This window comes from Elaeis guineensis, chromosome 16, assembly GCF_000442705.2.
Source record: "Elaeis guineensis isolate ETL-2024a chromosome 16, EG11, whole genome shotgun sequence".
Classification (NCBI taxonomy): domain Eukaryota; kingdom Viridiplantae; phylum Streptophyta; class Magnoliopsida; order Arecales; family Arecaceae; genus Elaeis; species Elaeis guineensis.
The window spans coordinates 41,838,469-41,861,319 of record NC_026008.2 but is presented as its reverse complement, the minus strand read 5'-3'; the positions used below and the strand labels follow the sequence as shown (position 1 = coordinate 41,861,319).

The window sequence follows — 22,851 nt, the reverse complement described above, 5'->3', positions numbered from 1 at the left end:
CCTTCAAGAACCAAATCCCAAACTATTGGTTACTAAGAAGGTGTAGAACCAACAAGGGAAGTCGCTATTCACAATTTAGCTTTTCTTGAGAACGACAAATAATATGAATACAAAAGAAAGCACAACATAGTGATTGAGGTTTGTGTTCGAAGAAGCTATGCTTATATTTTGAACATATGACATTTAGGTGACAATGGAATAAACTTACCATTATGCCAAAACCAATCCTCCAAAAATAATATTAATTAGTACCAGCTGCAAAAAAAAAAAGGAAAAAAGAAAAAGAAAAAGAACGTTTATCTGCTGCGATCATAACAACCTTCATGATTAACGGTCATGGATGCTTTTCCTCAGCCCTAATCCTAGTTAAGATTATTGTGCCAAAATTTGTACAAATACTTCCGTATAACTGCAAATTTTGATGACCTACAGCTATTTACAATTTGCTAGTCAACTAAACCCTCAAACCAGGCGTCGAGGACCCAGCAGTCAAGAAGACGTCAACCTTAGCATTATCAGCTCGCGACAAGAACTTCATGCATATGGGCGGGCGCACGTCCCACAGGGCCAGCAGCGACGCCGGCAGCGACCATATCCCGTCGCCGCATGTCATCCCCGACGCCACCGCCGGCCCGAACGCCTTGGCATGCCGCTGGTCCGTCCTCTCCCATAAAAACATTATCAAACTTCCCACACACATATCGATCGCAAAAGAAGATCCCAAGTAGAAGGGTATCGCCATCCCCATGGCACTTGGAACGTAGTTATATATCCACCATCCTTTATTACTGGCCACCTCCCTCACCGCATTGATAGCGAAGGCCAGGAAGAAGAAACCGACGCAGAAGCTGATGCAGTTCTTGGGCAGCGTATCGAAGCCCTTGACTCCGAGCAGCGCAATTCCCCGGTAGACCTTCGCATACGGCGCCGGGTACTCGGAGTCCTGCGCCCCCAGAGGGAAGGCATTGTAGAAGATCCAGAAGACTAATGTAGAAATTACGCACCCCATGGCCGTGCCGATGGACTGGCTGATGATCATCGACCGGGGCGAGGCCAGCGTGAGGTAGCCGGTCTTGAAGTCCTGCATGAGGTCGGACGCCGTGGACACGATGCCCATCGTGACGCCGCAGGCGGCCAGGCCGGCGAGCACGCCGCCGTCATCGAGACCGACCCATGCGCCGAAGATGAAGATGGCGAGCTTGGCGTAGCTGGTGGCGAGGTTCCAGTCGGTGAGGCCGCAGCCGTAGCAGTTGCAGAAGGCGAGGACGGGGGCGATGAGGTATGCGACGATGATGTGGTAGGATTTGAGCTGGGGGATGATGAGGGGGATGGCGATGATGGAGATGGTGGCGAGGATGAGGTAGCCTGCGATCGCGACTCGGGTCGGGATGGCGTCCTTGAGGAAGACATTGGTGCGGCGACGGTCGTCGAAGCTGAGGGCGGGGTCCGGGGTCCGATTGAGCTCGGAGAAGGGAGTAGTGGTGGCTTCCTTCTCCCGTTGGCGTTTGTTGTACATGTCGTAGGTGGTGCGGAGAAGCACGGAAAAGAAGTGGAAGAGACCGTCGCCGAGGATCATCGCAATCGATATGAACACCTGTTGGGATATGGATGCATGTACGTATGCATGTAAGTGCTTATATTATTTATGCATATGTATGTATGTATGCATGCATGCATGCACATACCTGATATCCGTTGAGGCCACTCAAGCTGGTAGAGGGGATGGTCTCTGAATACCAGTCTCCCTTCTTGCTTTCGATGTAGGGCCAGAGAATGCCCCAGGAGATGAGGGCGCCAACCAGCAATGAGGCGTTTATCATGTAAGGGCAAAGCATTCCCACGCCTACGTAGGTTGTCGAGAAATCAAAATAAAATCTGAGAAAATTCGAATAAAAAGAATTATTATAATTAGTAAGTTGGAGTATCATATACTCAGTTGTACTTGTTATCAATTTTAGAGTAAATACCTTATTAAATAGTTTTCTCGAGTTCTTTCTGGATTCTTATTAATTATGTTTGCCTACAAATTAATGGAAAATAAAAGCCCAATTTATATTAAAAATATTGTAGTTGTTCTTACTTGTCCTTGTAAGCTTCTAGTCCCAATGTTGGGAAGGCTTTAAATCCACAATTTTCTCCTGCTGTGTAGAACCACTGGAAGAAGGACCACAAAAAACTAGCGCTAAAGGATTTGAAGAGATACGAGACTTGTTTCCTGAAAGAAGATGGTTGAGGGACCAATCAGTAATCTATGAAGAAATTAAACTAATATTGTTAAATATATATAAAGACTGAAAGAATTTTAGGTTACCTTGCTAGCAAGGCTCCTTGTGGTGTATGGAAGCTGTTAATTAGGTAAGCAGTAGCCATACCACTTGGGTATGTTAGCTTATACCTAAGGATCATTATCTGAGAAATTTCAAAAAACAACAAATTTGAAAATTTCAAATGCTAGTAAAGATGTAGCAAATATTCTATTACAGTGATAGCTAGTTTTTTTTAACCTTCCTCAATGGCACAACAGAGAACAAGCCAATGAAGCTAACAATGAAGAGGAAAGCTACCATCCAACCGAAAGAAGGCTCCTTCGTATCAACCTTCGTATTTGCCTCGTTGAAGTCATTGGCCACAGTCTCGCTCATTGCAAGAAAATAACTTCCAAAACCACCTGATGGAATTGAAAATTTATGGGGAAGGATCAAGAAAAATTGTAATAAATGTTTCTATCAAGAGTGTAGTCTGTTGGTTGTTCAAACCATCAAGGGCGCAATCTCATCCTATTTCTCAAAACAAAAAGAAATATAAATTTTTCGGAGAATGGGGAGGAGATCGAAGCATCAAGTAGTGAACCATATCATTTGTATAGTGAGGTGAAACTCTGAAAGATTGGTTTGGGAGCACTAGCTCAAATTGGAGTAGGTTTGGATCAGGTCAGAATAGTACTCTAGATATCTTAATGTATACCATGTTTATTCTGGATCAAGATCCTTGCATCCATACTCATTTGCAAGTTGACTTCCATCATCTCGTTTAATCCCCACAGTCTGTTATGCTTTGATCCAATCTCAATTCAATTAATTCCACCTGATCTGGTTTATCCAATCGTTGCAATTGCAACATGAACTAAACATTAGTATTAATGTGAGAGCAATAGGTGCTAAAATCCTCATATCATAGTCATGGGTTGTTCACATCATACCTGGTCTGACCTAAGAAAAACTCTATGATTCGATCAAGGTTTGACCCTCACTCCATTTAAAGTTTGAGTCAAAAAATTTAGCCTTTACCCAACATAAACCAAAATTGAAAAATTTCCACAAGTCTGGGATTAGACTAGGTTTCCGAATTAGGTCATTTTTTACCATTCCTAGGACTTAATACCATGGGTTCGATAATGACCACTATCCCATTCTTCATATGGTTTGTATTATTTTAACCAATATAAGCTTAGGCATTCATGGATGCATTTGCTAGCATAATAGTAATATTGTGGCCTAAGATTTTTCCTTAATCTTTTTTTAACTATATCAAATAGTGCTTTATATTTGTAGCTTTTTGAAAATTTTAATTGTGTATACTAATTTTAAATATATCTTGAAATAGATGTACTATATTGTCTAAATTAATTATTTAACCATTGCAATTATATTTCAAGAAATAGTCATTGTAATTATATATGAAGCCAAGATATTTGAAGATTTTGTATGCTAGGGCTACTTAATAGCATTCCAAAGACATCCAAATTTTCTTAAGATATAAAATAGTTTAACTATTTTAATGACAAAACTTTCATTAATGGACTCTTTCTATTGTCAAAAAAACAATCTAGCTAGCCCTGGAGTTTTTCTTTCCCAACATATAGCACAATTAAGAGAAAGTACTAGAGGGGAAAAAAAAGGGTATGTGCGAAGAAAAGAAGAACATGCCCTTCTTGTCCAACAAGATAATCCCTGAATGGTTCCTTGTTTTGATATCTTATATTTTACATACATCTGAAACAAATGGAAAAATATAATCATAGTTAATGGGTCGGGGGTAGCTACCCATCCAATTGCCTCTCCTCTTTATTTGCAAGCTGCGCAAATAACTAATTGCAAAAAAAGTCTATCATTGTCTCATAATGAGCATGAATAATAATGCATCATTGTTTTAATTCCTTACATGGTTAAAATACCAAAAAATAAAAAAAATGCAAAATAACTCATGTAATTCTTAAATATACTAAATTGCTAACTAAAATATCATATTTATAATCTCCAAAAAAAAGGCCAAAAAATAAAGTTGTTGTACGTCTGTATTCTTGAATATCTTGCTAATTTTTTCTCTTCATTTTGCTTTAAATATTTTATATGAGAACTATATTTCAATATTATCATTATCAGTTCCTAGCTCAAATAGAAATTAAGGAGAGAGAGAGTTATAACTAATTTTCTATAATTAATTGCAAACTTAGCTTGAGTTTAAGCTTTGTTGCATTTTCTTTAGAATTTAAATAATTTAACATTAGATTAACCCCCCATCATAAAAAAATTCAAAGATGATGAAATAAATGCAAAAATAATTTTTTATGGATGTCAAAGCATCCTTGTTAATAACATCATAGACAATCTTAATAAAAAATATTTGATAAAAGAGAAACCATAAAATTGATCTCAAATAGCTATGAGAAGGCTAGATGTCTATGATATTGGCCATCTTAAAATTATTTTTTAACTCTAGAGATAATTAAAAGTAATTCTTTCGTAAAAGCCCTAATATATAGAAATTGAAATAATTAAGATAAGAATTAATTTTCTATAAGATACCGCTGAAGGCAACGCCAGCACAAGCAACTACACATGTTTGGATGACGGTATTTTCCTGACGGGTGAAAGGTTGCATAAGAAAATCTGCCCTTTGTAGAATTTTTGTCCACGTCTTGACAAGAAAGAATCCCAAAAGACCAGCGGAGACATTTAGGGAGGGGATGATACCAGTGGTGAGATTAAGCTTCATTACAATAAAACTCAAGAAGAAACCAAGAATAGAGCTGACAAAGAAGGCTCGAAAGGTGAGTTGATCGCTCCAAGAGGGCACCTCCTTGCTCTCAAAAAGCTGCTCCATTGACAACTCATCAATGCTCGGCTTTTCTTCTCCATTTGTGGTGGCCATATCCACCCTTTCCTCGATCGATAATAGAGAAAATGATAGATGTTAGGGAGAAAAAGGCAACATGGTGGTGGTCGAAGAAGATTCTTTGAATTTGTTGGATTCATTTATGATGCAGTTTTTTTTGTATGTAGGAGCGAAATGCTAGCCCTAAAAAAAAGAAAAGGTGAGATGGAAACGGAGTCATGTGGACACATCCATTTTCATATTCAAAAATATTTTTATGGTATGAAAATTTTAAGATATAAGTAATACAGTTAATTTGGAACTTTCCTATTTTTCTTTGAACTAGTAATTTTATATGGTGACATGAATTATGACTTATCCCAATGGATATACCCCTTGATCAGCAATCAAAGATTCTGAATTTGAATCTTGGATGATGGATTATAAATATGTGAACTTAGTTAATTATAATGAGGATATGTCTCCTTCTCTTTTCTCTTTCTCTATCCAAAAAAAAGAAAAAGAAACTTGTATAGTCATTGTTGGATAATTAGCAATATAACTACAAATCATCCAAGTAAGATTAATTTCAAATATTTTCTCTGCTAGATAATTATAAAAGAGAGAAACATATATGAACTAATTACAAAGAATGTCAAATAACTGATTAACCGAAAGGCTTAAGCTAACCGATAATAGTAATATATATCGCTTAACACTCTCCCCCACTTGTGGTTCAGACCATACATGTGGAGGGACAACAATAATCTAAATGAGTTAAAATAATAATCAAGATAATTAAATAAATAATTAGCATAGAGTAGAGTCAAATTCACGACCCCTAGCAGAGGTAACTTTTGATACCATGTTAAATAATCAAACCCAAAATATTAAGCTGATAGCGAAAGGGTTAATAATGTATATTACACTTGCACTAGGAACAGACGAAGAGGACGATGTGGCAGTTGCTGATGAAAGGGCAGCCACCATAAATGATGGTGGTGCACTCAAAGCCCATGGGGGTGAGGGTGCTGCTGTTCCATTGAGTTGCCTTCCACCATTCAGTTGCCAAAAAAATTTGCATGTACTTAACACCATCCCATGTCCAAAAATCTTCCATTATGGCTACAAATAAAAGAATTTTATCGATTTCTCTAGTGAGCTCTATGACAAAATAACCTTGAAATATGTAAGCATTCCATGCACTATTCTTCATCAGAGAATCAGCAGCAACATTTCTGAAAGATATGTAAGAATAAACAAAATGGGTTGAAACTATAAAGGAGTAAGGAAAAAATCAAGGACTAGAAAAGATACCACATTGAGTTCCTTTACCAATAATTTTCCCCAAACCTCCCCTTCTAGTTTAGCAAGTCTGGAGCGTAATGGGCTATGGCCAAGATACATTCCTATAACTACAAGGAAAGTATCCCCAAGAGTCAAGGTGGCCAAATTTATAGTGCACCACTTTGACCCACATAGAATCTTTAGCTGGAAAGTTCTCCAAGAAAGTCTCCTCATCATTAAGTTCTTGGCCAACAAAGACTTGGGAAATGTCAAGAACATCCATTGATTTAGGCAGAAGAAGATTATACTAGCTAGCATAATATCTCCCTCAATGTTGTCTATCGCAAATAAATCTTCTGATAGACTTTGCTATTTGATTGAAAAAACCATCAGAAACCCATGTAGTCACAATCTAGTGGTTGGCTGTGGAGTTGAGCACCATTTAACCAAGCGCAACCCACCCTATTTTGAGAAAGATTTGAGTGCCTCCAAGTAGGAAATGTCTTAGTGATTTGTTCCAAAACATCATTAGCAGCTTGTTTTAGATTTAACCTACCAGACCAGTGACATCCAAATATTTAAAAGCTTTATCAGATAGGAGGAAACCTAAGTTATAACCAAGAAACCTTTGATCAAAAGAGTTACAAGTGCCAATGGGACAGGTCAGTCCGAAATCCGAATGACCTAAATGCCTAAATTTTTAGGGCCGTGGGTGAGGCTGGGGCCTAGGCTAGATAGTCCGGAAAACAAAGAATGGGCTCCGAGCCCGGCCACACTTGACCCAACTTAGGGTAGGCTCGCGCTTGATACTATGGGATTGGAACTGGCCTGGCCGTACTTGGGCCGGTTTACACTGGACTTGCATAAATTGGTTCCAGCCCAGCCTACTGGGACACCTGAAAATAGTTAGGGAACACAAGATGCGATTTACTTTCGTTTAGTTGTTGGTTTCTAACGTTCCAATATGTTTCCAATGCCATAGTCTGTAATTGAAGCTTTGTGACATATAACAACAAAATATGCTAAAAAAACTTTGGGCATCACCAATATCAATGCCTTTCGGAGGACCATCATGCATGTGAGAGTAGAGAGTGCTAGTAAAGATACGAGAACGAAGGAAAAACAGGTGTGTGTATATATATATATATATATATATAACAGCATCTTTGGTTGGCCCTCACCAATATTAAGGACTTTCAGAGGACCACCATGCATATGAGAGCTGAGAATGGTGGTAAAGGTCTAAGAACAAAGAATAATCAGGTCTCCCATCTAACACCCTCGTAAGCCTGAATCCGTCTAGTATGTTGTCCATTAATAATTATAGAATGAAAAACACCTGAGATACAGACCGAAGTTCAATTACTCCACATGGTAAAAAATTTCAAACAGATCATAACTTGCATAATGACCCCCAACTAAGCTTATCTAGCTTAAGAACCATAGTTAACATGCATCATCTTTCATGAGTAGTTCTTTGTCCACCGCATGCACGTGGTGTAGCAAACTTGACGTGGATCGCACCGTCCAATTATATAAAATTACATACAATAATTAATAATAGGATAGATATTAAATGCCTCGTTCGATTTTTTTTCTATCAGATTTTTCATGGCGAAAATATCCTTTTCCCTCTATAGAACAAAGAACAAATAGTATTATTATTTCATGATGTCCTATATGATTTTCTATAAATATATATGACATCTTCAATAATATATATGATTTTTTGTATCTTTATAATATCCTGAATAATATATATGACTTCCTGATGTTTTATATGATTTTATATGAATATATATGATATTTTGAATAATATATATAATTTTTTGTGAATATATATGACATTTTGAATAATATATATGACTTTCTAATGTCTTATATTATTTTTTATAAATATATATTACATCGTGAATAATATATATAATTTTTTATAAATATATATAATATTTTAAATAATATATATGGCCTCTTAATATTTCATATAATTTTTTATCAATATATATGACATATTGAATAATATATATGACTTTCTGTCAATATATGTGATATTCTAAGCAATATATTTGACTTTCCGATGCCTTACATAACTTTCTATTGGTCAAATATATTACTCAGGATGGTATATATATTGACAAAAAGTTATATAAGGCATCATGAAGCTATATATATTATTTAGGATGTCATATATATTCATAAAAAATTATACAAAAAATTAGAAATCCATATATATTATTCAGCATGTCATATATTTTAACAGAAAGTTATATATATTATTTAGGATATCATATACATTCACAGTAAGTTATATAAGATATTAGAAAATCATATATATTATTTAAGATGTCATATATATTCACAGAAAGTCATATATATTATTCAGGATGTCATATATATTCATAGAAAATTATACAAAATATCAAAAGATCATATATATTATTCAAAATATCATAAAAATATAAAAAATTATATATATTATTTAGGACGTCATATATATTCACAGAAAGTCATACAAGGTATCAAGAAGTAATAATAATGTTCTTTCTTTATTTTATGGAGGGAAGGATATTTTTGTCACTAAAAATTGAAAAAAAAGCTGAGTGATATTAAATATCTATTCCATCATTAAGTACGTTATGTAGTCCAATGTGCTTGGACGGTACGCTCCATATTGATTTTATTATACCACAAGCGGTGCATAAAGACTTTCTCTATTTTTCATATGCAAAGAATGTAATAACTCTTGAACAACCAAGATGGCCATTACTAGGAGTGGCAATGGGTTGGATATGGATTGGGTCAACCAATCTTTGTACCTATCTCATTAAAAAAATTGAAATCTATACCTACTTCGTACCTATCTTGGGTCGGGTTAAGTCAGATAAAATGAAGATGAAGCTTAGGTCGGCTTGGATCGGATATATCCAAAAATCCCTTCCTTCCGGTCAAAAAGCCCCTCTTCATCGAAATCTAAGGAACCTTCTAATCTTTCCCTCCAATCTCCTAGGGCTACGATTTTCTCGACTCTCCTTGCCCACTGATTTTCAAAAAAATGAAAAAAAAAGGAAGCGAAAAGCAAAAAAAAAAATAAAATATTTCAATTGGGTGGAAAAAAGTCTTACCTTATAATTTTTTCCATCTTTATTTGATTTCAGAGCCACATCCTCTCCTCCTCCTCACTTAGAGTCTTAGACAATAGTTAGAATTTTGTCGACCGAAAAGAAAAGACATAGGAATCGACAATCGTCAAAGAGCTACCTCCTCTTCTCTGCCGTCCAGCTGGCAATTCTCTGGGTGCCAACCCTTCATCCTCACCACCCTCCTGACCTTCGACCATGGCTCCCGATCACCACCACTGCTTGCATCTCCGCACTTGCCGTCTGTCTCTACTTCTTCGGCTTCGCTTGCAACTTCTACCTCCGTCGATCGAATAGGGAAGATGATAGCTAGAGTTTTGTTGGGAGGTTTGGAACAGCCAAATAGATAGCTTAGATGATGAATAGGGCTTTGTGTATTTATATTAGGAGTTATTGGATAGGATTTGAATCGAGGCATGTTATTATCCATGTCCATCCCTAATCTATTTTGGATTTTTTTCTTTTTCTATATTTCATGTCTGCTTCGGATTTAAATTGGGTCAGATAAAATCCGTTTCATTCAAATCAAATTGAGTCAAATACCCAGTGGATCCAAAACCAATCAATTGTTGGTGCAGATTGAAGTGCCGTATTTTATTTAAAAAAAACCCAGTAATATTGCATATCATCATCACTTTAACTTACTAGCATATTGGAAGCATCTTGATCAACATCATCAGAAAAGCTTCATCCTCTTAAACTGTGCCAATCTCCAACCTTCTGCCGAATGAATTCACACCCCAAGAGAAACAATACAATATATGGCACCCACAAGATACGAATCCCAGACATAAATCCAATCATCCATTAAGCCAAGCTCATCCGTCCAACTGATTTCCTACATCTTACTACGCCGGAGAGAGCCCATGGCCTTGGCCTCCTCCCTTAACAGATACTTCTGAATCTTTCCCGTCGACGTCTTCGGCAATTCGGGCTTGAACACCACCGTCTTGGGCACCATGTAGTGAGGCATACTCTCCCGGCACCAAGCAATCACCTCCACCTCCGCCGGCGGCGCAGCCAACCCTTCCTTTATGCTGATAAACGCGCACGGCGTCTCCCCCCAGTAGTCATCCGGCCGCGCCACCACCGCCGCCTCGTTCACCGCCGGATGGCCGTACAACACCGACTCCACCTCCACCGAGCTCAAATTCTCGCCGCCGCTTATGATCACGTCCTTTGACCTGTCCTTGATCTCCAGGTACCCATCTGCATGCATGACGCCGACGTCGCCGGTGTAGAACCACCCGTCCGGCTGCACCGCCCGGCTCGTCGCCTCCTCGTCTTTCAGGTAGCCGAGCATCACGGACCCGCCGCGGAGGACTATCTCGCCCATGGTGGCGCCGTCTCGCTTGACGCTCTCGCCGGTGGCGCCATTGATAACGTCGATACTGGCCATGCCCAGAGTTCGAACACCTTGTCGCGCCTTGAGCCTGGCCCGCTCCGCCGCCGGGAGACGGTCCCACTGCCCCTTCCAAGCGCACGACACCACCAGCCCGGCCGTCTCCGTGAGCCCGTAGCCGTGGCTGACCGAGAAGCCCAGCGCCTCCGAGCGGTGAAGCACCGCCGCCGGTGGTGGCGCACCGGCTGTGAGGATTTGGACAGGACCGGGCAGGGGTTTTCTCGCGGAGTCCGGCGCGTTGGCCAGCATGTTGAGGACGACGGGGGCGCCGCACATGTGGGTGACGTGGTGGGCGGCGATGGAGGCGTAGATGGCGGCGGCGTCGAAACGGCGGAGGCAGATATTGGTGCCACCGACGGCGGCGATGCCCCAGGGGAAGCTCCAGCCGTTGGCGTGGAATATGGGGAGTGTCCAGAGATAGACGGGGCATTTGGGGACGGACCAGTCGATCAGGGAGTCGACGGTGATGATGAATAGGCCGCGGTGGCAATGGACGACGCCTTTAGGGGCGGAGGTGGTGCCGGAGGTGTAGTTAAGGACCATGGGTTCCCACTCGCTCTTGGGACGGACCCAATCGAACTCTGGGTCGCCCATCTCGATCAATTTCTCATAGGTGAGGCCGGCGGCGGCGGCGGAGGAATGGTCGGAGCTCTTGGCTTCCTCTTCATAGGGGTCTTCGATGGGGATAATCCGGGGGGCTCGGTGGGATTGGGGGAGGAGATGGAGGGCGTCGCGGAGGAGGGGGAGGGAGAGGTGATCGACGAAGACGAGCTTGGAGCCGCTGTGGTGGAGGAGGACGGAGATGGTGCGGGCGTCGAGGCGGAGGTTGATGTTGTTGAGGACGGCGCCGCTCATCGGCACGCCGAATTGCATCTCGTACATGGCCGGCACGTTGGGCGCCAGCACCGAGACCTGGAAAAGAAACAAAAAGATCGAATTTTTAGCATAAAGATCGAAACTTTAGCAGAGGTTGGAAGGAAATGAGGGGAAAGATTGGATCTTTTATAGGAATTGGAGGAGATTGGATTGATACGACGTCGCCACGGGAGATGCCGAGGAAGGAGAGGGAGGAGGCGAGGCGGAGGCAGCGGCGGCGGGTCTGGGACCAGGTGAAGACGGTGCGGCGGTAGACGACGGAGGGGCGGTCACCGTAGACGGTGGCGGTGCGCTCGAGGAAGCCCAGAGGAGTGAGGGGGGTGCTGTTGGCGGTGTTGGGCCTCATCCTGTCCATGGCGTCGTCGGCTCTACTGTGCTTCGATCTTTTCTTCTCTGCTATCTGCCTGATACGTGCCTCCGCGATACAACCACTTGGAGAGGATCAACCAGCAATTAGAAAAGTAAAAGAGAAAGAGATCTAGAAAGAGCAAGAGATTTCTCGACAAGAACTAATGATTTATATTATCTAGATTGATTCAGATTCAATATTTTATCTGTTATCTTATAGTATAATTACTAAATAAATATAATATCAAATAGATCATGTCGTCCTCAATGATATTAGTATTAAAATAAAAAAAAAACTAATAAGAAAATTTTAACGGATAATGCTATTATTATTAAAATAAGAGAAAGTAAGGGAGCCAGGCTTCCTCGCATTTTAAGGCATGGTGTTGACTTTAAGATGTAGATTTAGAGAAACCAATGATGATTGGTTTGATATACTTCTGTGATCTGTAGTGTTTTTTTGGTTACTATTAGTCAGCATGGATGGAGAGAATGGGAGGAGGATACTGCAGAGACATCTGTTCTTTTGCTCGTACGGATACTGCAGACACTAGTATTGTAATTTGGATTTTAATAAGTAATTATAGAATCGTATCAAACACGTATGTGGCAATGATGGAGCAGTTTGGATTCCTTGTCCACCATATATTTCTTCAGTAATTATTTTTTCAAGATTATGTTTCGAGAAAATGGTCTCTGGCGAGAACGTTTTATGTGAGAAAGGTCGCTCCAAACTTTCTTTGTCGATATCGGAACAACTCATCTACAAGCGACAAAGTCTCTCCTCTCCCCCACCTTTTGTTTTAAGTTCCTTTCGATTATCTTTTCAGTGTCATGGCATCAAAAAGGATTGGCTTTGCAATAGTCCGCATCCTCCTTACCCACGGTGTCCGTATCCACCTCTAATTTTATATATATATATATATATATATATATATATATATATATATATATATATAAACGAAAAATCTCTTTGACCTGACTTTTGGACTGCATGGTACGATATCATCGGGAAAGCCGTCATCCCGGGACCATTTCACACTAATAGAATAACAACACCTATCATATCCCACGTAAATGATAGCCACCTATTTAACTTCAAGATGGGTGATACAGTGAGTATCCACGGATAATACCATACTCTATAATATAAAAGTTATATTATAAAAAATTTGAGTTAAAAAAAATAATTATATTTATAATTAGTTAGTACCAAATCAATTGTTCAGCGTGTACACATCAATAAAATTTTCAAATAATAAATTAAAAAATCATCAATATTTTAAATACACTGACAATAGCATTAATACATACACACATGCGTGTGCTCTCGCACACATACACATGTATATATAATGTTATATTTAAAAATTTTATAAATTAAATAAATATATAAATAGCAATGGAATCACCAAACTTCAACCAATCAATCAATCAATCAGGTAACTAATTATTCCAAAAGCATCGAAGTTGGCAATAATTTCTAGAGTTCATTGAGCAATAAAAATAATTGCATTTTCAATTGTATCATTTTTCTCTTCAAAGCTGAACCCTCATTCTCATCATCACTTTAAGATTCAAAAATGTAAAAAGTTGGATTCCTAAAAAATAAGGGTAGCAACATATAATTGAATGAATAAAAGCACCATTATTCTTTTACATATGTAAAATAAAATGATAAGAAAAAAGAGGAAAAATGGATATGTTTTTGCATGGAGTATACTAATTCGAGATAAAAAATCACAATGTGCACAGCACAATCATTATCTTAAGGTTAAAATGTATGTAAACAATATCCCACATGAAAAGAAGCCAATGCAAATCTAATATCTTTACTCTTCAGCCAAAAGAAAATAAATAGTTTAGGAAATCTACATTTTATATATGGAACAATAAATACAAATTAATATGCCAAAAACAGATCATGTGTATGCTTCCATGTTTTGCTCTCAAAAGGTCTCCAAGTATTAAACATAATATATAGCAAAGACCAAAAGCTTACTAAGAGTTTATGAAAATGATACTGGTATACAAAAAAGCAAAGATTTACAAATATTATTGATGTGTCATAAATCTAATCCATCCATTGTAAGTTGACACGCAGCAAGCATTTTGAAAAGCTTTGAATTCGAACAAAATCAAACTTCTTAACAAATATCTAAATAAAGAGATTACAATAGATTTAAAGAAAGAAGGTTACAGCAATCCTTTGATTTCCTCCAAATCATAAATAGATCCATATTTCCTACTCTATATAGATAAAGCAAAAGGACCGCAAATGTAAAGCACGGGATAGCCAGAGGCTTTCAAGCATGGAATAAGGGAAAGGACAACCGAGTCTACCAGGCTCCCATGATGGGAGGTTTCGCACAAAAAGGCACTAACAGCCAGAGGCTTTCAAAGCATAGAACGGGACCAACGGCCATGTCTCCCAAGCTCCCAAGATAAAAGGCTTCCAAGCACAAAAAGACACTAACGGGTAAAGGCTCTCAAGCTCTTAATGACAAAGAGGCTCTCAAGCTCTCATGGCCTAAATGGCTCTCCAATTGAACCCAAACAATCCCAAGGTTTCCTCAGATAATAACCATCATAGGAACGATCAAGCCAATCTACGAGAACAGAGCTCACAGGTTAACCAGAGCAATGCAAACTGGGATAACCAAACCAAACAATGCAACATACATTCATTGGTCCAGGATTCCAGCCACGTTCAGATAGGAAAGTCCGAAATTATGTTTCAAGGAAGCGCGAACTTGATTTCTCTCAAAGCCTGCTACTCCCTTCTCTGTTTCCCATTTTATTTTTTTACGTGGAGTGAAGATCTAAGATTAAAGAAACAAAAGGTTCTAAACAGACACCTTTCAGAAAAGACTTGCACTGCTAAATGAGAAGCTAGTTAGTCACTTAATCTAAGCCATGCTCCAGAATTCTTCCCATGCTACAGCATGATAAAAGTTTACAAGGTTGCTCTTCAGTGGATGAGTTCACCGTTAATACCTGTTGAAAAAATATGAAATTAAAATTCACTATATTGCACTCAGGATCCAATATCATACGATGCAATAGAAAGAAAAAAGAAACAAAATAAGAAACATGATATAAATACGTGGATCGGCTTCAAACCTATCTCTATGGGGCGTGCAAGCTTCACTATGAGAGAATAAAATAAAATCAATATAAGAGAAACTCACTACTCAATCCTTGTACAAGATCTCTCAAGAAAAAATCTCAAAATCCTTAAAAAAACTCTCTGAAATCTCTATTGAAGTCTTTCTGCACCTTCAAGACATCACCAGCTTCCCAACGCAACTGACGGCTCGTCAATTAGAGTTATATAAGCTCCAGAAACTTCAAAACACTGTTATATTAAGAAACAGAGTTCCAATCAAATCTAGAATCATCCGTGGCCGTCCGATCATGACTGGCTCACATCAGAGCCGTCTGATCATGCACATCAAGGCCACTGATCACCTGATCAAACTTGAAATCAACCTTAGCCATCCGATCAGGAACGGCTATGATCTGGATCGTCAGATCGTGCAAAAAATACACTGAACCGCACGTGGACCGCGTGTTTGGTCCATGTAGGTCCCATGGACCGCCCAGCGCCCCATGGTCCACAATGGACTGTGCAGGGGTGCTGGGTTGTCCATGCACGCTGGGCCCCACATGCCTGCATGCATGCGTCTCTATTGGACCCGACGGTGACACCGCCAACCTCTGTCGGTCGCGGTCGCCTTGTGCATCGTGTCATTCTTCTTTCACGCATATCTTGGACTGTTTTTAGGCTCGTTGAACTCCGTTCATCATTCTGGACCTCGTTATGGGCTCAATATGGATCGAATCTCGAGGTATATTTTCTAACAATCTCCACTTCAACTTGATATTTGGCCTTCATCTATCTCTAAGAGCCTGTGATCTGTCTCACCCCCACGCTCTGAGGTATGCTTGCTGTTTCATGGATGGGCAAACATGCAAGTTGAGTTAGGCCGCACGATCCCACCTTTATCATAGGCTATGTCCACTCTGACCAAAGATCTGCTCGGAGAAATCTCTTGCAGTAATAGAAATCTCACCCTGCGACGTTGCCTCTCATCCTTCCGAGTCTCCAATCTAGTATTTGATCCACTTCCACCTGGAGTTCCACCTCGCTCTGGGCTCCTCCTGACTCTTGAAACTCCACCTCGCACTGGGCTTTCTGTCCGGTAGTAATATCTTCTTGTCCTCTTCTTTCCCTCTAGAACAATCCTATCACTGCGCAACACCTTCAGAATTTCTCCACTAGCTACCATCTTGTAGTCTCTCGAATCCAACCTGTCAGTGAGATAAAATTCCATCTGAAATTGGATATGTATCGGATCTCTCCTAATTTCCTCACTGCACCATCATGTATCCTCCAGCTGACCGTTCTGATACCTCTGATTGCACAGTTCGATCCATTCGGTAGATAAACAGTACCCTCACCACTCTCGAGAGAGTCAGATTGCTCCTTTCTGCAACATACATGATAGGTGCATACAGAATCTAAAGTCCACTGCTGGAAAAAAGTAGATACCTCGTCAGATATCTCCAGGGCATCACCCTTTGAGTCGCTACTAGCCATCACTGTAGTAGCCCTCATCCGATCTCTGAGTTGAGAGCAATCTCTGGCTAGATACTTCAACTCGTTACACCAGTAATATCTGATCTTGCTCAAGTCCCTTGTCCTGGACTTGGACCGCCTTTGTTGCGATCTCCAGTCATCCTGTTTGTCGCCTCCTGCTCCTCCAGAAACCACCAAAGTTGAGCTGCCGCCACCTGAGCTCGAAACTGGGTTCTCTCTCCTAAGAAACTCGTTTTGGAGAATCGTCATGGTGATCTCATCCATCTTGATGGTGCTCTTCCCCACTAGAAGAGCAGTTACCAAGGACTCATACGAAGGGAGAGCGACGCTAGCAAGATCAGTGCCCTGATTTTCTCCTCAACTTTCTCACCAATGCTGAGGAGGTTGGTGAGGATCTTCTGAAAGTGACTGAGATGCTCTTTCATGCTCTGTCTCTCAGTTATCCGCAGCTAGTAGAACTGTCTCCAGAGAAAGAGGGAGTTGGTGAGAGACTTCACCATGTACAACTCCTCGAGCTTCGATCACTGTATCGTCAGAGAAGTCTCATCAAGCACATAGATCACCATCTCTCCGCTAGATTCAAGCGGATCGTACTCACCGTCTGCATCTGGAGTCGTTTTCAATCCTGCACCTCTATGGTCGTCGGCTTCTCCTCGCACAAGAGAGCATCAATCAACCCTTGCTGGATGAGCACGTCTTTCACCCTTGCCTGCTACAAGAAAAAATTGCTCTTTCTATCAAACCTATTGATCTCCACCTTGATTGTGCTTATCTTCTCCATCTTCTATCTCGATCACCACTACTGCAACTTATGCTCTGGCACTACCTTGCTCTGATACCAATTGTTGTGCCTAGGATCCGATACCATATGGTGCAGCAGGAAGAAAGAAGAAACAAAATAATAAACACAATACAAATATGTGGATCGGCCTCAAGCCTACCTCCATGAGACGTGCAAGCTTCATTATGAGAGAATAAAATAAAATCAATATAAGAGGAACTTACCACTCAACTTTTGTACAAGAGTTTCTCAAGAAAAAGCTCCAAAATTCTCATAAAAGCTCTTTGAAACCTCTGTTGAAGCCTTTCTGCATCTTCAGGACATCACCAGCTTCCTAACACAACTGATGGCTTGTCAATCGGAGTAATATAGACTTCTTCAAAATACTGTTACATTAGGAAACAGAGTCTCAATCAAGCCTAGAATTATCCGTGACAATCTGATCGTGACTGGCTCGCACCAGAACCATTCGATCGCGCACATCAAGGCCATTGATCACCTGATCAAACTCAAAATCAACCTCAACCCTCCGATTACAACTGACTGTGATCTGAGCTATCGGATCGCGAAAAAAATATCCTGAATCATGTGTGGACCTTGTGTTCGGTCTACGCCAGTCCCATGGACCGCCCAGCGCCCTGCGATCCACGATGGACCTCGTAGGGGCGTTGGGTCGCCCGTGCGCTAGGTCGGCCCACATGCACGCCCATGCTGGGCCCGCCCGTGTGCTGAGCCAGCATGCCTGCGTGCATGCATCTCCGTCGGGCTCGACAGTGCCACCACCGATCTCCGCCAGCCCACCGTCGGCCGCCGCCGCCTCGTGCACCATATCGTCCTTTTTTTCACGCGTATCTTCACCATTTGGACTCCGTTTGGACTGTTTTTAGGCTCGTTAGATTCCATTCATCATCCTGAACCTTATTGTGGGCTCAATATAGATCGAATCTCGAAGCATATTTTCTAATGTACTATATATAAAATTTTTAGATAGTCGTAAATCATCGATATTTAAGAATTTTTACATTCAAAAAAAAAAAATCTAGGCATAGTGCAGCCGTGAATAAATCAAAGAAAACATTATATATTTTTAAATATTGAGGACAATATCAAGAAGTAATACTATGATTTAATTTCCATATACCTTCTCGAACTAATTATATAAACATATTTAAGATTGGCCAATTCTAAGAAATTGAACCAGGCAGGCTTTCCCTATGGATGGTTTTACCGTGCACCCGGTCCACAATTGTGGATCAGTTAGGGTCTATCGTAATAGTAGATTATAAGTACAAATCTTAGACATCTGATCATGATCGAATGACAGATGAGAGTATCGACATGGAAAAGCTCGTTACCATTCATTTTCTTACTTTCTGAAATTTATATAACAATTTTCAAATGCTAAAGTGAAAAAATACAAAAAGCATAATTGAAAGCAAACAACGTGGGTACCAATAACATTAGCAGAAATGACTCAAAAGTCAATGACTAGATCGGTAAATATTTCTAATATGTAAGAGATTGTGGGAATTCCATTTTAACTGTTTTTGTCGTGGATGCTGAACTAATATAGATTTTATAGTCTAGTGGGATGGAATAGTTTATTTAAGGAGATAACTATTAAATAACAAGAGAATTCAGAATCTAGTATTCAAATAGATTAAAAATTAAAAAAATGCTAAGATAAGGTAGAATTTACTACATGGATGGCCAAGCAAGCAACCAAGTCCAAATAATAGAGGTGGCAATCGGATCATATTGGATAGGGCATGGGTTGACCAGATATAGATCAAGTCAAGAATTCTTCAACATAAATATGGCTTGTTTGTTAAACAAATGAAACTTTCAAATATCAATCTGATCTATTTATTAAATAAGTAATCCAATCAGATTTATATAACTCATTTATTAAGCGGATCAAGAAAGATTAAATGGGTTAAATAGATTTTTAATAGATTAAATTGAGTTGAACAGATTAAAGAGTGAAGTATGTAGATTAATGTGATAGAAATAGCTTAAGCATATTTTAAATGGATTAAACTGGTCTTAAATGAATTATCCAATTATTATACAATCTAAAAATAAATTAAATGGATCAAAAGCCTTGAGCTAAATCATTTAATAATATATTGAGATGGGTTAATTAATTTATGATCTAAATCCAAATCTTAAAATGGATTGTTCACACACCAAGTACACTGGTAATGTCATTAATTAGCAACGATACAATCATTTTAAAACTCGTTTGATTCATGAAAAGAAATTTTTTTTTAAGTTACTTCAGAAGTTATTTTTTAAAAATAAGGTTTTAGCATGCTTAGTTTACTATGAGAAAATGGCTTATTATAGAATAGCTTATATTTGGTTGAGCACCTATTTTTTAAAAAAAGTATGTAAAATATCTATTATAATCTTAGTAGATATAAGACCATACATTTTTGCTTCTAAACTTTATATAAATATAAATATTATATTTATATTAATATAAATATAATATAAATATATTATTATATAACATTAGATCATAATAATTTATTATGTTAATATAATACTAACATATATTAACATTATATTAATATAATTTATATTAATATAAATATTATATTAGTATAAATATTAAAATAGTACTAAAATATAATAAATATTATAATATTAGTATTATATTATATTCATATAAATATTATGATAATATTAATATAATATTGTATCACTATTTATTATTTCTTCATAACCATCCATTGATAATTTTGCAAAATCTTAGCTGTAAATCTTAAAAAGATATTTTTAGAAAGAAAAAAATATCATAAAAAATATCAAAACCTATCTTTCCTATTGGTTTTCACTTTTCATAAAATATAAAAAATATTTTTTCATAGAAAAAGATTTTTTCACTCTCTCTCCTCTTAAAACTTTAAAGTTATATCGTGACTTATTGTTGGAGATAAATTCTCCATCTCTTTTGTTGATCAGGATAGTTACCTACATTTAGAACTTGTTTGGTTCGTAAAAAAATTTTTCTTTCTAAAAAATTATTTTTTGAAAAATTATTTTTTGAGAATAAAATTTTGACATATTTGATTGATTAAAAAAAATAATTTATTATAGAGTAGCTTATGTTTGATTGAACATCCATTTTCATAAGAAAATGATATAAAATATCTATTATATCCTTAGTAGATATAAGGCTATACCTTTTTACTCTTAAATTTTATATAAATATAAATATTATATTAATATTAATATATTATAATATAATATTAGATCATAATATTTTATTATATTAATATATTACCTGTTGGGTGGATGTCTGGTCAGAACATCACCTCCCAAGATCCTTTCAGTACCACGCGATGCAGCAGGAAGAAAGAAGAAATAAAACAAAAGAAAAACAATCAAAATACGTGGATCAGCCACAAAAGGGCTCGTCTCTACGGGGCATGCAAACTTCACTATGAAAAAAGAAATTTTACAAGAGGAGACCTCACCCTCAACCCTTGTACATCCAATTCTCTCTCACCTGAAGTTTTCCTCACAAAAGCTCTCTCTCTTGGAGACCCCCCTGAACCCCTGAAGAGCCTGGTGACCGCTGTCCAGGAGCCTCCTGCTCCTTCTCTTACAGCAGCCTCACGCCTCTCTCTCTTCTCTGATTCGTACGGCAGCGAGAAAACCCAACCACACCTCTCTGTTTCACGATCAGGGCTTTTATAGACCTTAATCACGACTTAGATGATGATTAGGACTCCTTAATCAATCCAAATCACGTCCCAGGCCGTCCGATCAAGATCGGAAGCCACCTGGGCCCTCCGATCGTACTCCGATCTATGGAATAGTGCCGTGGACCGTGAGAAATGCGTGGAAAATATCCATGCGGTCCACAGGCCCCGCCGTGGACCGCCCGGTCCACTGTGGATTGGGGCAAAGGGGCCGCGGGCCTGGGTCGCGCGTCCCGCGCGGGCCTGGGTCGTGCGTCCCGCGTGGGCCTGGGCCTGGGCCTGGGTCGCGCATCCCGTGCGGGCCTGGGTCGCGCGTCCCACGCAGGCCTGGGTTGCGCGTCCAGCGCACCGCCGCCTGCGGCCGCGCCGCCGCCGCCAGTCGCCGACCACCGACGGTCCTCTGCCACCTCGATTCTCGTGCTGACTTCAAAAGCTCGTATCTCCTCCATCCGAGTTCCATTTCAGGTGATCTTGATCTCGTTGGACTCCATTTTTCACTGCGAACCTCGCTGTGGGCTCAATGTAGGCTGAATCTCGAGATGTCAAATCCTAACAATCTCCACCTCGACTCGATATTCGACCTCTTCCAAACTCCGAGAGCTTCTGGATCTCCGCGCCCCCATGCCCTGGGGCAATCGCCTACTGATCATGGATGGACAAACGTGGGAGTTGAGCCAGGCTGCTCGATCCCATCTCCGTCGTATGCTGTGCTCCTCCTGACCTGAGACCTGCTCGGGGCATCATCCTACGGCAATAGGAATCTCACCTTGCGACGTCGCCTCTCGTCCTCCCGAGTCTCCTGTCTCGTGCCCGATCCACCTCCTGGAGCTCCACCTCGCTCTGGACTCCACCTGGCTCCCAAAGCTCCACCTCGCACTGGGCTCCCTGCCAGGTAATAATGTCCTCTGCTTCCCTTCTTCCCCTCTAGCACAATCCTATCGCCGCGTAGCACCCTCAGGATTCCTCCACCAGCTACCGTCCTGTAGCCTCTCGAATCTAGTCTGCTAGTGAGATAAGATTCCGTCTGAAATCGGGTATGTATCGGACCTCCCCCAATCTCCTCACTGCACCATCATGTGTCCTCCAGCTGACCGTCCCAATACCTCTGATCGCACAGCTCGATCCATCCGACAGATATACAGTGCCCTCACTATTCTCCAGGGAGTCAAACTGCTCCTCTTTGCAACACACATGATAGGGGCATGCAGAATCTAATATCCACTGCTGGGAAGAAGTAGATACCTCGTCAGATATCTCCAAGACATCTCCATCTGAATCACTGCCGGCCGTCACTACAGCAGCCACCGTCCGATTTTTCAGTTGAGGGCAATCTCTGGCTAGATGCCCCAACTCCTCACACCGGTAACACTTGGTTTTGCTCAAGTCCCTCCTGGACTTAGACCGTCCTCGTTGCGATCTCCTGTCACTCCGTCTACCGCCTCCTGCTCCTCCAGAAGCCACCAAAGCTGAGCTACCGCCACCAGAGCTCGAAGCTAGGTTCTCCCTCCTGAGAACCTCGTTCTGGAGTATCACCGCGGTGACTTCGTCCATCTTGATAGTGCTCTTCCCCACTAGAAGAGCAGTCACCAAGGACTCGTACGAAGGGGGAA

At 40.1% G+C, this 22,851-nt stretch overlaps 2 protein-coding genes across 2 annotated transcripts; both read right to left on the bottom strand.

The window, feature by feature from the left end:
• Positions 1–210: 210 nt before the first annotated feature.
• Positions 211–5,192, bottom strand: LOC105059212 (probable metal-nicotianamine transporter YSL8). The gene is made up of 6 exons (XM_010942447.4): positions 4,806–5,192; positions 2,505–2,668; positions 2,312–2,409; positions 2,081–2,215; positions 1,686–1,875; positions 211–1,594 (listed from the first exon to the last, which is right to left on the bottom strand). Exons 1-6 carry the CDS (start codon positions 5,149–5,151, stop codon positions 455–457), a joined length of 2,073 nt encoding a protein of 690 aa, XP_010940749.3. The 5' UTR covers positions 5,152–5,192; the 3' UTR covers positions 211–454.
• A 4,892-nt stretch (positions 5,193–10,084) lies between these two features.
• On the bottom strand, positions 10,085–12,302 carry LOC105058948 (2-methylpropanoate--CoA ligase CCL4-like). The gene is made up of 2 exons (XM_073249847.1): positions 11,954–12,302; positions 10,085–11,832 (listed from the first exon to the last, which is right to left on the bottom strand). Exons 1-2 carry the CDS (start codon positions 12,149–12,151, stop codon positions 10,357–10,359), a joined length of 1,674 nt encoding a protein of 557 aa, XP_073105948.1. The 5' UTR covers positions 12,152–12,302; the 3' UTR covers positions 10,085–10,356.
• Between the last annotated feature and the right edge of the window lie 10,549 nt (positions 12,303–22,851).

Bases quoted from the DNA above. Each gene is read 5' to 3' on its own strand.
- LOC105058948 (XM_073249847.1), bottom strand. From the start codon at position 12,151: ATGGACAGGATGAGGCCCAACACCGCCAACAGCACCCCCCTCACTCCT. The intron at 11,833-11,953 runs GTATCAATCCAA...TTTCTTTTCCAG, and splicing joins GCATCTCCCGTGGCGACGTC to GTCTCGGTGCTGGCGCCCAA.
- LOC105059212 (XM_010942447.4), bottom strand. From the start codon at position 5,151: ATGGCCACCACAAATGGAGAAGAAAAGCCGAGCATTGATGAGTTGTCA. The intron at 2,216-2,311 runs GTAACCTAAAAT...ATCTTCTTTCAG, and splicing joins CAAGGAGCCTTGCTAGCAAG to GAAACAAGTCTCGTATCTCT. The intron at 1,876-2,080 runs GTAAGAACAACT...GAATTTTCTCAG, and splicing joins CTAGAAGCTTACAAGGACAA to ATTTTATTTTGATTTCTCGA.